At 41.1% G+C, this 19109-nt stretch overlaps 1 protein-coding gene across 7 annotated transcripts in view; it reads right to left on the bottom strand.

Moving 5' to 3' along the window:
* Positions 1 to 3180: 3180 nt before the first annotated feature.
* Positions 3181 to 19109, bottom strand: part of herc3 (HECT and RLD domain containing E3 ubiquitin protein ligase 3) — a 46497-nt gene continuing 30568 nt past the window's right edge. For 6 of the 7 annotated variants that reach the window (XM_080794227.1, XM_080794229.1, XM_080794228.1 and 3 more), the window contains 6 exons: positions 18528 to 18694; positions 14108 to 14174; positions 12947 to 13029; positions 7947 to 8130; positions 7027 to 7129; positions 3181 to 6844 (listed from right to left, as the gene is read on the bottom strand). In XM_080794227.1, coding sequence (XP_080650353.1) covers positions 6636 to 6844; positions 7027 to 7129; positions 7947 to 8130; positions 12947 to 13029; positions 14108 to 14174; positions 18528 to 18694 — 813 coding nt within the window. In that variant the 3' untranslated portion in view covers positions 3181 to 6635. Of the gene's footprint in view, positions 6845 to 7026; positions 7130 to 7946; positions 9326 to 12946; positions 13030 to 14107; positions 14175 to 18527; positions 18695 to 19109 lie in introns of those variants that run through there. The other variant, XM_080794230.1, reaches the window with a different exon arrangement.

The raw sequence follows: 19109 nt of genomic DNA, 5'->3' as shown, positions 1-19109 counted from the left end.
GGAGACAAGAAACACTTTCCTGGGTTTTTTATGTGGGTAATCGTCGTTTTTAGATATGTAGTATTTCAAAAGTGTCCATGGGCTCCATGATGTCATGGACAATGGGCTCACTTCCTCCCTAGACTACATGTTGTCTCAGTAAGACAGCCCTCCCCTATGCACAAGGAGCAGTGCACCAAAGCATTATGGGAATTGTAGTCTGGGTAGGAAGTGTCCATGAAATCATGGACACATTGAAATACTAAAAACACATAAAAACCTCAGTAAGGTTTTTCACCCAAACATATGTAAAATCATATGTATGACAATGAATGGTCAACTTGACATGTAATTGTGACACTGCCCTTGTTTCTACTACAGCCACATGTAATCCAGGTACATACCATGGGGGGGCTTCCGTCGCTCAGTTGAAGATAGCCGGTATTAATAGAGCCGCGTAGGTTGTATGGCACAATACGTCCCGAGCACCGTACGCCTCGTAATCTCAGGGAGCGTTCGTTGACACCGTTATACGTTTCAGCTCAGCCGAGTAGACACTCTATTATCAATACCAGCCATCTCCTGATGACCCCATCCAAGGTCACACATGACACCAAGGTCACATGATTAACCTGCAAGACATAAATAAAAACAACATTACTCTTTATCCAGATTTCATACATTGTAAAATTCATATAATATTAAAAGGATATTTCACTTTATCGTCTACTCAGGCTTATATGAACACTGCAGACAGCTTTTAAGTTGCTTGATTCAGTATTTAAATATTCATTTTAGCTTTTTAGCATTTTAACTTAAAAACTGTCTGTAGTGTTCACATAAACCCGAGTAGATAATACAATGACAAAAAGTTAGTTTTTTAAAGTGAATTGTCCCTTTAAGATATTGGTAAAAAAAAATCTAAACTTCAAAATCTACATTATATAACTTGAGTCAAAGTTAAAAGGTTTTGGAATCAAAATGTACTTAAACATTTCAAATGGGACAATCTGCATACTTGGTCATTTTGAACAGAAAAAAACCTTTTGAAAATAGCAGATCTAAAAGCTCACAATGTGTCACATCACATTCACAATGCATTGTGAGCTTGTAGATCAGCCATTTTCACAGACAAGACAATGCTTTTGTTGCGATCAAGGCCCAAGGCCCAAGGCCTCAGTCACACATAAGCATATGTTCTGGTCTCTGCCTGTGTTTGATTGCCCCCCAAAATCAAACACAAATGTTTGGTCAAAGCATGTGCTTCCCATTGGAAATGCATTGGGGCGGCCATTAAACAGACAAGACAAATGATTTTTTTGTGTGATCGAGGCCCAAGGCCAAAGAACGAGTCCTATAAAAGGACAAACATTGCTGACATTGTTGTCCATTTAGTGTCACAATAAACAACAGTCTTATAAATACTCTGTTTAAACAATAAACAGTCCTATAAATCATCTTAATGTCTAAACAACAACAGTGCTCAAGGATAAAACCGTGTTTCTCAAACAAACGCTTCTTACCTTGGAACAAACAGCTCTGCTCACAGACAGCATGAAGTGGATCCCAAACCAAACAGCATGCTGGGAAAAAACATGGCCGCTCCTTTTTAAATCCAAAGCCCCGCCCACTGGATCCGGTCACCTGTTCAACTAGTCCGTCCGTCATTGGTCCGTTAGTCAAAGTGATTTGTGTTTGGATCATCCACTGTTGATGTAACTGCTGTGTGCACCACACACACACACACACACACGCACTCATGCACTCACGCACGCACGCACGTGCATTATTTCACCCTTTGGTTGGTTATAAAGGCTAATATTAATAAACACAAGGACGTGTGTGTCTGTGGCTGTCTGTATCAGCCTTTATAGGTTTGTTTATTCCGCCATCTTGTTTGATATTTGTTTGAGTGTCACCACCATCAGCCTTTAACAGGTGTTCAATCAGGCAAATGAGCACCAGCAGCCATCTAGCAGCTGTCTGCCTTCCTGCCTGTCCAATTGTCCATGAGTAGCTGTCTGTCTGTCTATGAGTAGCTGTCTGCCTGCCTGCCCAATTGTCTATGAGTAGCTGTCTGTCTGTCTATGAGTAGCTGTCTGCCTTCCTGCCTGTCCAATTGTCCATGAGTAGCTGTCTGTCTGTCTATGAGTAGCTGTCTGCCTTCCTGCCTGTCCAATTGTCCATGAGTAGCTGTCTGCCTGCCTGTCCAATTCTCCATGAGTAGCTGTCTGTCTGCCTGTCTATGAGTAGCTGTCTGATTGCCTGCCTGTCCAATTCTCCATGAGTAGTTGTCTGTCTGTCTGCCTGTCTGTCTATGAGTAGCTGTCTGCCTGCCTGCCAGCCAGCAAGTTGGTTAACAGAAAATAAATTGTTATGGCTGAGTAAAATAAAATACAATAAACACAATTTGCCTGAAAATAGATTACCCAGCTATGACCTTTTTCATGAAAAAAAATGAGTAGTGATATGACTGACTGAGTAAAATAAAACAATCTACCTGAAAATAGATAGCTATAAGTGAAGAGCAATTTCCGCAATTTCCGCAATTTCCGCAATTTCCATTTCCGCAATTTCCTCAATTTCCATTTCCGCAATTTCCTCAATTTCCATTTCCGCAATTTCCACAATTTCCGCAATTTCCATTTCCACATTTCCGCAATTTCCGCAATTTCTATTTCCACATTTCCGCAATTTCCATCTATTAATGGCAGCTGGGTTTCATCATTCAAATAAAATAGAATTCTGTCCATTTAGCTATAAAATTATGTCAGGGAATAGGGATACACAGTATATGTCTTTCATTTGCATTGCATCTCCCCCCCCCCCCCCAAGCTTTTATTTTCGTTCGAGTAATAGTACAACTCTAATAGTATTACTTATAATAATGTAATTAAAGATAACTTCATTCAGATTTATATCTGAGGGCCTGAGGTTGAGTATCACTGACATAGAGCAATGACAATGAAAATTGCGGAAATTGCGGAAATTGCTAAATTGCGGAAATTGAAATGAAAGAAACGATGGGTTATAGCCCATGTTTTTTGAAATTTTGAAAAAAAAGTTATCCTCGTTTTTCATCATTTTGGACCATGGGCTATAGCCTATATTGTACGGCATACTATAGCGCGCCGTTTTTCATCATTTTTGAGGATTTAGGTACAGAGCAGAAAGGAAAAATACCACACAGAATAAACACCATGAGGTGAAATAAAGTTTTATTCATTCGGGGGGAAAAATAATACCTATAAATAAATATGTCATCCATTTGGAAAAGATACAAAAGTACATTTTGCATGTACTTAAAACGATAGTTATCGCAACTGGTAAGCCCTTTGTTTTTGCATACACTGGACAAGACATATTGTCCAAAGAATGTAGGACAGGTTGACCATTCTTTACATGAACTAATTTAACACTGCAGAAGTGTGTGTGTGTGTGTGTGTGTGTGTGTGTGTGTGTGTGTGTACACGTGTGTCCATGGCAGGTTGATGTTAACAGTCACTCAGGGCTGCACTTTCTGAAATGTCTTGGAACCTAAATATACATCAACCTTTCAACCGCCAAGGTAAGGATCATGCTGTGGTTCAGGTTATAACATTGTAATGAGGGCAGAAGGAAAATTAAACAGCAAAATAAGAAAGGGTGAAGAAAAGAGGCAAAGTTTCCATTAGCAAAAAAAAAAAAAGAACGCTTCTGTTAACAAATGGCCAAAGTCTAAATTATGTTCAGCTACATGCAAATGTATGCAACACTTGAGTTTTGCACGTTTTATTATGATACAATATAATTAAAAATAATAGTTTTTTGGTTGTTTTTTTGCTCTGGGTACTATTTACATAAAGTACTTGCAAAATATACTGTGCAAAGTATATTCACACACCTTGCATCATTTGGGGCAAACTGCACAATGAACTCGAACTCAAATCAATGAGAAATTAAATCTAGAACCAGTTGGGTCCCTGGCACAAAACATTTTCAGATGGGAGGTCTGTGGCCAAATGGATATCAACTTGAGGTCCTTGACATGAGGAAGTTTAAGAACCAGTGATCTAGGATGATATGGTTGATATAGAAGTGACTGCCATTCATTTCCCAGTTGAATATAAAAACACCAGTACTACAGTTCACGAGGACCATTGAAAACCACTGCCCTTGTTCATCACTGCCTGCCCATAGGCTGGGCTGTAGAAGTGATTATTGCCAAATGGCTGCTTCAGTGCGACCTGTACGTCATGTTCCACCTTTTTAAATGTAGTTGTTACTGATGCCATTATCTGCTTGAACATGCTAGCAAATCAGATTTAAATCATTTTGACTAAACAACTTAGTCTACATGTCAGAGCAGTAGTAGCAAGTCTGACATTACAACCTTTCCTTTTATTGGAAGTCCTCAAACATAGTGACATCATATGCCCCATGAATTTGGCAGTCCCCAATACAGTATGTATTATGTAGCTTTTCTGACATCTGGTCAATTATGATTGTCCTTCTGGCACAAAGCATCACAGATTCAGGTTGATTATTCTTAATCTGGTGTTTGGGGATGAATTTTATTTTGATTAGTAGAATAGTAGTTTCATGTTTTATATCTCGTCTTTAATTACAATCAGATTTTTGCTGTCACTCAAGAACATGCACACAACTTTCATTATGAACGATTCAAAAATCAAGAACCTTTCTCTTTGTCAGTTCACACAATTTGCTATTGAAGGCAATACTTAACAAATGTGGACATAAATCACAAAGCCGAACAATCTGTCAACCCATAGTGGAAAAATCAACTAGGAATTGCTAATAATATTATGATTAGGAAACAATGGAGGTTATTCATGAAAGTCACCAACAGGCTCAGACTAAATATCTTAAACATCATTGACAAGACTTTGATAAGACTTTCATTGACTGTCACCTATGCCACTGCAAATAATAATGGCAATGGTAAAGTAACTCATCACATAGATCTCAGAGTGAGTAATAAGTAAATTAAATTCCTTTGTTATTGTCAGAATTATTGTCCAGACTAAAATTATATGAATATTGAATACAAATGCAGCAGGTCTGTCCAAAAAAGAATGGTCTGACTGAAACTATAAACAGGCAGAAGATTTTGTGCAGGTTGCCATTAGATTTTATGAATTAAATCCCAGTATGGTTCTGATCCTCCTGACTAGAACTGTCAACATACTCTTGTGTCCTTTTGTCACCCGTCCCTTCTTCAACCAGTCCTAAAGATAACTGATCTGATACCAGTCAGAAAAATCACAACTCACCAGTCAGAAAAATTAGGGCTGCAAATTAGGTTTGAAAAGTCTGAAATGTCCATTCACATACATACATATATGTATCTTGATCTGTTTTAAAAGAAGAAAGAAAATCAATAAATTACATGAATGTAACATATAGCAGGTATGCTATTGGAATGCAAGCAAGGAACTAAAAACAATAACCCCAGAATTGCAGAAAGGCTCCTACTGTAAGTACATCATTCCCGAAGCAAATATAGTAATAATCTCAAAGATTTACATGTGCTCACACTGTCTCGACCCACTCACATCCAACGATCGTTTTATAATAAAATGCATAACATTGAAACTATTTTACACACAGGTATAGAAGGTGGCAGGTATGTACTGCAGGAGTAAATGTGGCTGCCTACCCAACCAAACATGTGCATAAAGGCTCTCACACACTTGCAATTATAACATTTAAATAGAATGCATAAACGTCTCTGTCTCGTCACGTTCCTCATTCTTTCATTCCCAATGAAGATCAATGAGAACTGAAACAGCATCTCCTTTAAAATGTATTAGTATGTGAGAGTGTGGGAGTCCCCCTACACACAGAACATATAAAGGAACCCTACATACCAAACACAAACCCAACACCCAGCCAACGTCACTGGCATTCACACAGGGTTTTACAAAATAAAGTGCATTTTAGCATTGGTGAGAGAAGCCACCGACCACACACAGGTGGTCCTCCAGACCTGTAGGGGGTCCCCCAAGGGCAGCACTAGCGCAACACGCTCAAAGAGCAGTAACTGAGAAAAACAACTGCAGAGTTCATCTCCAGTCCCAACAAAAGTATCATTGGTACAATAGTGTTGAGTATGTTGTTTTGTCATTTATAAAAAGGTATATTTGTTTATTAAAAAAAATCTAAACTCTAGACGTAATCTTTTGACAATTGCAACACAAACTAATTTGCTATTTATTGCCTTTGGAGGGCAGACAGCAGAGTTCAGCAAACTGAAGAAACTGACCCATTGCAGGGAGCTGCATCTGTACATGGCTGAGACACACCACACGATACAGAATGCTTTCACCCACAGGCCTACAGGTCACCCTTTCACTCAGGTTAGCAGCAGCAGCAGTAGAATAGGCTCTACGCACATGGAATAACTCGCCTTACTTCCGGGCCCCTTCCCTACTTCCTTCACAGGTGTTACCGATGATACTAATTAAGGCTCTGTTCCATTCTGGTCAAACAGACCAGTTCCATTTGTAAACCGTCAGAGTTATGGGGGTCCTTGAAATTGAAAAGTTTGAGAAGCACTTTAATTAGTATCATCGCCATCACCTGAAGTAGGGAAGGGGTCCAGAAGTACGAAGAGTTATTCTGTGTGCATTATAGAGCCCATTGGGCTCGTGGACTCAGACCAGACTGAAGCCCTCATACTGCTCCACAGCCTGCGTGAGGCGGCATCGGAGAGTCTCTTTGGTCTGGTAGCGGGGCAGGTCCAGCAGGTTGTAGCAGGTGTGGGCCACAGGCAGGTACGCTTCCTCTGCTGTGGTGGACTGGATGACGATGCGCATGCTCTCCATACCGTGGATGGGGATCCGGTCGCTGCCTGTGAGGAATACTGGTGAGGAGGTGAGACAGTGTGGTGATTAAGATCCCCAGAACAACTCTTGAACAAGCATTTGTGTCCCAAACATTTGGGCTGAGATACACTGCTCAGCAGAGCCTCAGAGAGGACAAAGAAGATGGAGATTATTAAAGTAAAATAATAAAGTAAACACTTTACACAGATTAAACACTTACATAAAAACTGTTTCTTTTTCTCCAAAGAGAACTCGTGGAAGACCTCCCAAAACATTCGAACAGTCGAATGTGTGGATGAATACTCCCCTTTGTAAACGGCATTCTGCACAAGAAAACGTAAAGTGAAAAAAGATGTGATGAGTTCTAGCTGTTTTCATGCTCACTGTGGCAGTTAACACATTCAGCGATGTTTAATATCGATTCCTTTGGGAGTCAATGTGTTAAGAAATATTCTTAGTTTGTGTTTGCGTGTGTGTGTGTGTGTGTGTGTGTGTGTGTGTGTGTGTGTGTGTGTAGACTTGCATACATGACCCATTTTCACAGCATCTGTCAAACGCTTCCTGACTTAAGTAAGAGTAAGTAAGAGTTCCTGACATCTTTTCTACCACCAGCAATGACCTCTGATCAGTTTTTTTCATGTCATATGAAAGCAGCGAATCATAGCTTCAAATTGACATTGGTTGTTCAGTTTGACCCACCAGTTTTGGAGATTATAGTTATAGAGTAATGTCTTGCCGAAAACAGCAAGTTGAGAAAACAGGCTTGAAAGGTTCACTTCTGTGGACTCTAACATTACACTTAGCTACATGTTTAAGCATTTATTTCATATTTACATGTCTATTTCAGCTCTGATATTTATTTCAGACATGCTCTAGTATGTGAAGACGAGTCTGCCTGTGTGCCATTAACTCATTTTGGATAAAAATTTTATAAATTCAGTTTTTCTTCTCTGGTGAAAATGCATTGCACTGCATGACGTGCGTGTCACGTGATCGGGTGTAGCCAATCGGGAGAAAGAATGTGCGGCGTGATGCTAGGTGGAAAAATAAGTATATAAAAGCACATTGAAGGTGGTGAAAGAAGCCTACATTGGTGCCAGACAGATCAATGTTGCGCGAGGGGCGTGTAGGCATACTGACCTTCTCCATCTCCTCCCAGTTATAGTCGTTGTTGCCCACCACCATGGCCATGAGCTCTGAGGGTTGAAACATAGACAAGATCTTCCCCCCGCACACCTTCAGGAAGCCAGAGGAGAAGGCAGAGTACAGCTCGCTCACCGAATCTTTGAACACGTAGCACAAGTAGGCCTCCACAAACTCCACCCTAAAACAAACCGTTACACACACACATTACAGTTACACACGGGCACAATAGCACGCACACACACACACACACACACACACACACACAGACACAATAGCGCGCGCACACACACACACACACACACACACACACACACACACACACACACACACACACACACACACACACACACACACACACACACACACACACGCACACGCACACACACACACACACACAAACACACACACACAATAATGGAATAACCATGCCTGAAGCTCATAAACGCAATGTCTTCCCTGACAAATGGGAGGAATTATCCTGTGGACGAGCAGTCGATGTTTGGCTTCCCACACGAGAGGCCTGGGTTCCAATCCTACATACATGAAAACGTATACACATGCTCTAGCACACACCATGCCCCCATGCTAGCGCAACAGCGAGTGACACCCACAAATTTGACAAGCCCCTGCGATCGTACACACTCAATCCAACACACAGTCAGCAACAGAGGCAGGAAAGCGATACCATCTGTGGGTCACAGTAACCTTCCATCTAAACAAACGACTCTCCCTCTGTCTGGGGGAGTTTGGGAAAGGTGACTTCCATCCATGTTGCGCTTTTCCACATTCCTGGATGCCTTCTAGCAACAGAGTTCCTCTGTGTTCTGTGTCTGCGCTGAATATTTTTGAGCTCACCGTGAAAAAAAGAAAAAAGGCTATTGTCTAACTATAATAGGGATTCAAACCCACTTCAATAGTGTTTTGGGGACAGTGCCATCGGTTTCAGAGGAGCATCCAGACATGTTCCCACTCACTGTGTAGCCCACATCCTCCTCCCTATCCAGCCTCACTCTGTAAGCTAGCACCTGACAAAGCCTACACAGCGAAACGAGTCGCGCGAAAAAAGCAGCAAAATGAAGCATTAAGTCTTGTCCACAAGCATCTTTTTGGAGTGTGGTCCCTTCCTCCCTTTCCTAAGGGAGGTTTTTCTCTGGTTTACATACACATACACACCATGAATTCTATACTCACCTGGGTCCAAATTCACAACGGCGCTTCCGCTCATAACATTGCGTGACGTGGGCGGAAAGGCATTTACGTGTATTTCCCACATTAATTTGGAATTCATGGAAATGGCCGTGAACTTGACGCTCACGTAGGTTGGTCGGAAACTCCGCCACCTACAGAGGTCCCGTAGGATTTGACGGACGAATCTACGCAAGCGTTCAGAAGGCTTTAGTCTTCATGCTGAATCAATAAATAGTTCCCAAATCGCAGATAAAATATGTAGGCATGTGTCCCTAACATTGTTCAGCACATAAAAAAATGATAGCCTATATATAAAAATCCGAGTGCACTTGTATGCCTAAATGCATGCATTCTAGGCAAGTTAGCCTAGAGTCCCATGCAGAAACTGCCCCTGCAAGCCCGACACCTTTTTATTTATTTATTAGGATATTTCTAGCATGCGCGATTGTGCTTCTCACTTGACAGCTTTCTACTCGCAGTGCAACGCGTTGTGAGCTTGTAGATCAGCTCTCGCGGACTCGCTGCATGTTAAAAAACAAACTCACAATTATAATAAGAACATAGGCCTGGCAGCCCTGGCTACACTTATCTGCATTCTAATCTGCACTGTACGAATCCAACGTTGTGTGTGTGTGTGTGTGTGTGTGTGTGTGTGTGTGTGTGTGGCGGACAGCAGCATGCTGCCGCTGAACCGAGTCCAATCTGGGTGAAATGTACATTGGAAAATTAATATAACGGCGCGGTGAGCCCAGCCAGGACAGAACACGGCCCGGCCCGACTGGCATTCTATGTTCTATGGCATTCTATGGTTCACAGACATTAGCTAGGCGGGAAATAGCTGTTTTCAATGCACGATAGTTCAGTTGGTGATAGAAGCATGAAATTTGGCACAGATGTCCTTCATATGTCCCTAATCGATAATCAACCTCGGGCCACGCAGAATTCAAAAAATTTCAAGGTGGCCCGCCAGTTTTAAAAATGGCTACAACTGTAAATAGTACGTTTTGGACTATTAGCTAGGCGGGAATGGGGATGATAGTTCAGTTGGTGATGCAAGCATGAAATTTGGTACAGATGACCTTTATATGACCATAATCGATAATCAACCTCGGGCCACGCAAAATTCCTCCATTTTCCAAGATGGCCGCCAGAAATTGCATAAATGTACATCTGCTCATGGTTAATCCACAGTTGGCGATACAAGCATGAATTTTGGCACAGATGTCCTTAATATGTCCCTAATCGATAATCAACCTCGGGCCACGCAGAATTCCAGTTTTTTCAAGGTGGCCCGCCAGTTTTAAAAATGGCTGCAACTGTAAATACGTTTTGGACTATATGACCTTGCTGGGGCTATAAATATTTTATTTCCCCACAATTTGATATAAGAGAATATGTTCTGGAGGTATTTCTACCAAGTACAATTAAAAAAATATATGTTGGGTTCCAATATGGCGGCATTTTTTCAAATATGGCTGCCGGTATATTGCATAAATGTACTGTTCATGGTTAATGCAAAGTTGGTGATATAAACATTTGTCACAGATCACTTTTATGCCACCCTAATTCATAATCAACCTTGGGCCACGCAGAATTCCTAAATTTTTCAAGATGGCCGACAGGTTTTCAAAATCTGCCCAGCCCAATTGACAATTTTTAAATATTGTATAGTGTCATTGCACTACCAGGGCACACTGGTTGACACTATAGCTGTGAGACTCAGCATGGGGTTCAATGCTAGCTATTAATTAATATTTTTTCTAGTTTCCTAAATGTTGTTTAGGTGCCCCAAATTAAACTTAAACAGCCGCACCTGAATTGACAGGATGTGCCAGCGCGGGAGAGCCGAGCCAAGGAAGACGGGGCTTTAGTCTTTCGGACGGTGTACAGATCACACAGGAATTAAATAGCATTGGATGAATGATCGGACTGGGGGTAGGATAGTCATGTTATTATCTGAGCCCAGTTGTATCCCATACTGTAAAGTGTATTTTTTATTTCATTGGTGGTAAAAGGATAAACCCTCGGCCTACGAAATTGCAATGGACACACAGGCAGAAATGGCATCATGTTCATCACAGGGGAAATTCTAAGTTTTATAGGCCCCGCACATTGGTGTAGTCCAAAACGTATAGGTCCAATTGCAAACTGGCGGCCATCTTTGAAAATGGAGGAATTTTGCGTGGCCCGAGGTTGATTATCACTTATGGTCATATAAAGGTCATCTGTACCAAATTTCATGCTTCTATCACCAACTGAACTATCACCTCTATTTCCGTGTCCAATTGCAAACTGGCGGCCATCTTGGAAAATGGAGGAATTTTGCGTGGCCCGAGGTTGATTATCACTTATGGTCATATAAAGGTCATCTGTACCAAATTTCATGCTTCTATCACCAACTGAACTATCACCTCTATTTCCCGCCATATGTCCAATTGCAAACTGGCGGCCATCTTGGAAAATGGAGGAATTTTGCGTGGCCCGAGGTTGATTATCGATTATGGTCATATAAAGGTCATCTGTACCAAATTTCATGCTTCTATCACCAACTGAACTATCATCTCTATTTCCCGCCTAGCTACATGCCGGTCTGACAGACAGACAGCAGTCACGAGGGCTAATTAGCACTAAAAATAGCACTAAAAATCCACATTATGGCATCAGCGCGTGCAATTTGGCCAGTCAGTTTTAACTTTTAAATAGCTATATGCTATACGTGTCCATGATCAGAACAAATCCATTCTCCACATGGCATTCAGACAGATGACAGTGAGATGATATTAATCTATTCCCCGCATGAATCAATGCAGCTCTGATAAAAAAAGGATATCTATTTTACTTCTGCAGGCGAGTGTTCTTTCTTTTTTTTATAACCCTGCAGTGCATTCATCAGTAAGGGCTTATCATTGCCGAGTTGTAATATAGCATTTGGTCGTGTGGTGAACAGTAGCCTACAAATTAACTTCTTTCTCATTATGTGAAAGTATAACTGTAACAATCAGTTAACTTATTAACGTTCTGACATTTAACCAGGAGTGAAGCAATGCTGCCAAGTTGGCAAGTTTCGTTTATAATTATATAACTCGCGCTGTTTGCTTGAAGATCTGTCCGTGCAGAGAACCTCCTGTCAAAATTAACTACTCTACAAGCTCATCGCGCTGTTGTATAGAATTTAAAGTTTGGGAATCCTCTGTGCCGGCTATGATGACGTATTTCGATATTTCCTGTTGCATTATATGGTGTAGAATGGGCGTGGATGTTCCAACTAACCAGGCGACACCAGGCGAATCGCTTGGGAAAAATGCGGAAAGGATACACTCAGCGATCCGCTCAAATGAAGTGATTACACCAGCTTCTCTGAATAACACGTCATCTCAACGTAGCTTGATCGGACGGATAAATACGATATCCGTTTCCGCCACCGTTACACTCTGGCGTATTTATTGTTGGTGAATCGAGCCCCTGGTGAGTAATTTGTCTGGGGGTAAAAGACACTCCTTTTAATAGCACAATCACACTCAATTGTTATTATATACAGTATAATAACATTCAGAAAGAGAGCATGCTTCAGAAAGATACAAATTATGTTGAACAATTACTTATTTTTAACGACTTAAGGCCCATATATTTAGAACAGTGTTCGAGCTTACATTTGTGAAAAATGTAATGACACCAGTGGATGCTGGTGCTGTGGATAATGTTTAATAATTACTTATGAATTACTTATTACAGTTAATTATAATGTATTCTTTTCACAAACATGTTCCAAATACATGCTTCCTCATGATATGATGAGGATGTGGTACCTGTTCTTCTCGTCCACCGTGATGGCCTCTCCTCCGGGGATGAGCTCCTTCACCTCCGTCATCCCGTAGTACTCTCTGGTGATCTGAAAGGGGACAAAAACATGGAGACATTTCACCAAAAACACAGCTGATTTATTGCATACATAATCTGAAATAGATAACGTGTCTATAACAGGGGGGCAGTCAGACAGATATTTTGTGAAGCCACTAAGGAAATCGGGACATCCTGAAAGTTCATATAATGGCCTGTTGTGGCGCTGTCATTGGGCCCAAAAAACCCCATATCCCCATAGAGGTCCATGTATTTGGGCCCAACTTCACCTAGACTGTATTACCTTAATAAACATGGTCATGAATACTTTCTGCTTCCAGTCACTAGTTTAAAGTCTCATTTCTCATGTCATAATAAATATTCTTTTTGGAAAATTATGGTCCCATTTATTTAAAAAATGACCATAAAGTCGCGTATGTTCTGAGGGGCGTGGCTACCGTTACAGTCTATGAACGGGAGCCACCCCCCGTTCGAGTCAAAATAAAAACCAACTAAGAAGAAGGGGGGAAGTCCCGCCTCGTTGTCTGGGCCAGCCAATGGCCAGCTGGGCCAAAACGGATATAGAAAGATGGCGATTTACAATACATGGACTGACTGGCTTCATTTTACGTCCATATCAGACCCGGCGAACGCATTTTTTTACAGTCTTTGTATGGTCTATAAACAGATTTCCACGTATTTACTAGGTTTTGATAATTAATACCCTTGGGAAAATACAGACTTTAAGTTTGTTACATTGAATTGACACAATAAATCAGGATTTGTAGGGAAATGTAATCAAAACAAGATACTTATAAGCAAATTCTACTGGCTGTAATGAAAACCTTTTCAGACAGGCAATTCCTCTGAAGGCTGAGGAACAAAATGTCTAACAGAGAATAAAGGTGGTGCTTTGGTCTCGCCTGTACATTTCACAAGTATTTGGAATTCAAGCAACACAGGCTTGTCAAGGAATGTTTGGGGAATGGTTTGCCAGTGGTTACGTCATCATGTTGGATGGGTGCGGCTTGTTGAAGAACGAAAACAAACAGATTATTGATATTACCGTTTCTCCAAAAGTTTTTCCACAGTACTATATAAACACCAAATCCCTGGAAAGCAACACTTACGGCAAAGTTGAGACAAAATGTCTCCTCCACATCGTCCTTGTCATAGTCTACAAGTTGCTGGAGACTCCTGCAGACAGAGGGAAGAGGCAAGGCATATTAAGAGGATGTTCCTGTAAACTTGTATATAAAGGAGACACATTTATGCCCTGCAAGTGGTCAGGTTTTAAGAATGGTGAAGTTGGTTGTTTGGTCGGTCCGTCCATCCTTTGGTTCCCAGTTGACTTGCACACAAATATCTCATATGCAGATTGCCTAGCCCTACAAGTCAGAACCCAATGGTACTGAAGTTTCTGACATTTTTGAGACCCAGACCATGGGGTCCTATTCCACCTCCACCCTGCCACCGGGTATGCACACATAAATACGTTCGGATACGTCCTTCTGCGCTCTTTGACGGCTTCTTTTCGTTTGAGGGCTTCTGAATGTGTGAACTTTAAGTACCTATAAATACCTCTGCGAATATCTCCTGTGGCGCGGAAGCCGTTAAGTATTTTTACGGTCTTTGTTTGACCGATTTGGTCGCTTTGATTCTTCTTTTCCTTCCTTGTTTATTGACACCTCATTGTACCGCCTATCTGGCTAGCTAGTGGCGCTATAGCTATGACAGAGCAGATCAGAGGCAGGAACGTAACCGGCACAAGCCAACCGCACATCGGGAGGCGGTAAATAAACAAGAAGAATCAAAGCGACCAAATCGGTCAAACAAAGACTTACAGTAACGGCTTCCGCGACACAAGATATTTTGCAGCGGTATGTATAGGTACTTATAGTTGACACATTCAGAATAACTCAAATGAAAAGAAGCCGTCAAACGGCGCAGACATGACGTTAACGACGATATTTATGTCCGCGTTCTATCATTTCAATACGAAAACACAGTAACGCACAGGGAGGGACCCTACGTAAAGTGACATCCAAATTTCAGAAAAGCTTTACGGAGGGTTCCGAGATTCTACTGAATTCAGTGACCACATGGTCTGTCGTCTAGTCTAGTCACTCTCAACATCCTTAGAGCATTTATTTTGTGTGATGTTTAGGGTTAGGGCATCGCCACATTAATTGCAAACCTCTAACTAAAATGTACCATCTCCTGCAACCACTTTTGTGGGGGACACACCACGGGGAGGGAGGAGGAGAGGACGACAAGAGAAGAAATCAAAGCCAGATCATCAAAATTCTTCTTGCATAGCAGCATTTGTAGGCAAAAGAGCAGATCTAATCTCTGGCACTCCCTTGCATCTCTGCCAACAAAAGGCACAGCTGAGAGCTTTCTCGTTAGCTAAGGATCATACCCCCTCTATTGTAGCAGCCTCTTCCCTCTGTGGCATTCTGCTCTATCACTTAATGGTCATTTTAGAGCTCAGCTTCCAAATCAGTCGTTTGCTGACTAGCTATAGTTTAAGCATGTGCATATAATATAATGTGGAACAATGAAGCATTAGCTGCAGAGAGGTAACACCAGTACAGGCTAATAATAGAAAATGATTTTGAGTAAGGAAGCTATGCTATGTTGGCTGCTAAGGAGACGGTTGACATTACTACCAAAACACAGGAAGTACAAATCAGGATGTAAGGCAAGCATATGGATAAAAGGTGTTAATCCTGCATGCTGGAGGCAGATAATGAAGGCAGGGAAAGTGGAATACCATCAGGCACACTGAATGTATGGAATGGAATTAATAATTAACTAAACAATTCCCCAATAAAATGGGGAATGAGTTCATTAATGGAATTTAATGGAACAAAAACAAAAAGCTATCTTGCAATTATTAGAGGTCTGATGAACTAGGCTGCTTCAATGTTTGAATTCAGTGTGACCTTTTATATGTCATACCGCCTTCTCTCTGCTCTTAGTGCCGTATTCCATCATTAGTAGACCAATTAAAGCAAGAACGTCTCAATATCAGTACTCAAAAACGCTTGGCGATGTGTGGGGGCCAGGGGAGAGAACATAGAAAAAGGACAACTTTATCAGGAATAAATTAATAAAAGATAAGAATTAAAACCAATAAAACAGTGCAGATAACAAGGTAAATAACACTGTTATGTACGGAAGAGCTAATCTAATATAATGTCTTTTTGGACCATCTCCTGGGTGGATGTGTGGTTTCTAATGGCAGCCCTCTCTAGGCGGTGGCTGTGCTGTGTGACTTGTATCTCTCACAGAGCTAATCTATCTACAGATCAATAAACCACAGCACTTCCCTCTGGCAAGCTGCAGACAATTAGGCGCTAGTTAAACGGTGGTACTTCCTGTCCCAAAATTAAATAAAGACATTTCCCAGTGTCAACAGCTTTGGTTATGTAAGACAATGCCACATTGTTTAGTTTGGATTCCAAACATATGAATTTAGTAAACACTTTGAGTCAATTTGGTTCTCAACAGGATTTAGCAATAGTGTTCTGTTGCGCTTCAGAAAGTTGAATGGGTATTGATTTTTGTTTCAACACTGACAAGAGGTACAATGTGTTTCTTGTAGCTCTCTTTTAGAGTAGAAAAGTTAAACGAAATCCAATGTTTATCCCCATCTATAGCCCACCAAACAAACTACATAACATGGTGAGTCAATACATCCAATTCAAGGGAAAACAACATTCATTGTTTTCAGGGATTAGGAATCTGGAGGCCCGTTTGAAGACCAAATATGAGGCCCCCATATATACCTACAGTATGACACCATTATTCTGTTGATACATGCGTATTAATAATAATAACAATAAAACTTTATTTGTATAGCACCTTTCCTGACATGAAATGCAGCTCAAAGTGCTTTACAGAGCAATGGAGAAAAAAAAGAAAAAGCAACAACATTAAAAAACAAGCAGTAATGCAATACAGTGAGGACATGAATAACAAAAAATAAAAGATCAATTAAAAGCAATGTTGTAGAAGTGGGTCTTGAGCTGTGCTTTAAAAATGTCTACAGAGGCTGCCTGACGAAGGTACAGTGGGAGCTTGTTCCATGCCGACGGCCCGTAGAAGCAAAAAGCTGCTATTGATTCAAATAGTTTTCTGTTCAATATCGCGTGCAGCCATTACTCTCGACAACACCTCTCCTCATCCTGTCGTTCCTTCACAATAAAGTGTCTCCCCTTTACCTCCCAATGCTGCACATTTTACCCAGGTTATTAACAGGAAATACCGTAGGTGTAATTTACAGTCTAACATTGTGGGAGAGAGCAAGGCAGGGAAAGAGAGAGGATCAAGGGTGGCGGGGGGACTGATGCTTGTGTGTGTGTGCTTGTGTGTGTGTGTGTGTGTGTGTGTGTGTGTGTGTGTGTGTGTGTGTGTGTGTGTGCTGCCAACGAATATTCTATATCCAAATATAGTTTCGAATCAAAAAAATTAATGAATAACCGAATATATAAAATTAAGGTTCGAATTAAAAATAATAATAAAAAATATTTTTATTATTTATTAGTTTCGGTGCCATGGGTAAGCGTTGTGACTTGTGAGCTTGTAGATTAGTTATATTTGCCACGCGACACGCCGACAACGGCATACATACATACATACACAAGAATAAATCAGCTGCCTCGCACTCTTCCTAAACACAGACTATACAGCGCAGTTCTGATTGGCTGCCTCGTCTCCAGCCATGTTGCCTCAGAATTCTTTAGGGTCACTAATTTGAGCATAACAGCGGAGCGCAGCTAAAAAGTTTCATAACGTCAGCAGCAGACCCACAGTCCACAGATAATAATAATGCAGCTGGTAATTAATTGATTTAATCCATTTGGGCTTGTTAGACAACACACAGATCTATCACTCATCAATCTTCAATCTTGAAGCGACTTTATCCTTCAGGAAATTATAAAAAGATAAATAAAATGCGTAAGGATGAAATGTGGTGCCACGGCAGCAGCAGCAGCAGCAATGCAGTGTTCTGTTCTGTGAATTAATACTGCCTCCGTGCCTCTTTTGATAAGGCTGTGTGGTAGGATTGCTCATTTAAGAAAAATGTCGGTGAAGTTTTACTGGAGAAGGGAGAATGTATGCGTTGTGTTCCAACTCGGTTTTCCGCAACATCAATGCGCGGAGAGAGAGAGAGTCACGCCAGCAATGCGATCTTAAATGTTATGTCTCAGGTTGTATTGGTGTAAATATAATTATTAAAAAATCCGAATGGCTCAAATTGAAATCCGAAATCCGAATGGCTCGAATTGCTCGAATCCACGTGGGTTTTTAAAACGAATATCCGAATCCAATTTTTGGACAATTACGGCAGCCCTAGTGTGTAGTGTGTGTGTGTGTGTGTGTGTGTGCACACACAGATGTGCACTTTGTCTTCATCAGCGCTGAGACATGAAAATAATTCCTGTCCTCAAACTACAAAAGTACATAGATTAACTCTTTGAACACCTTCTGACCCCCTGCGTGCACACATACATAACCCTCCCCAAGTGAGAGATACGTTACCTGCCCTCGGTTGGGGACAGCTCCTTGAAGTCTTCCAGGGTTGGTGCTACATCCAACAGCTTCTTGTAGAGCACCAGAGGGAAGTGGAGGTCCACCACTGTGGAGTTATAGATGGCCAGCCCACAAATGATACCGATCAGATGGAACCAGTTGTGCTCCACAAAACACTGTGTATACACACACAGGGACAATGGATCAAAAGTTATCAATATGATCTTCCCTCTACATAGATACATTACATTTTAACATACTGAAACAGGAACATTCTACAATTGAATGAACTTTTTTCCCAGCTGTATCATCATGCTCAAGTGAGCAAATTGGTTAATTCCACGTTAGCGACGGTTACTAAGTAAGGATCCTGGTCAAGCTTTCAATGCTGGTCAAAATGGTTAAGCGGTGTCAATAAATATATTTGCTGTAGCATGTGTGGACCTCAGAAAGAGGGTTTGTTTTCTTACCTTGTTATGAGCAAACTAGTCCATTCCATGAATTATTTCGCTCCGTTGTGCAGTTTAATAGTAAATATTAGAAATAAAAATAGGCTCTCATAGACTTCCATTGTAACGGGGAAACAGCTCT

This window comes from Protomyctophum bolini (genome assembly GCF_963924005.1).
Source record: "Protomyctophum bolini genome assembly, chromosome: 3".
In the NCBI taxonomy this organism is placed as follows: Eukaryota; Metazoa; Chordata; class Actinopteri; order Myctophiformes; family Myctophidae; genus Protomyctophum; species Protomyctophum bolini.
This window is presented reverse-complemented; position numbering and strand designations above follow the sequence as displayed.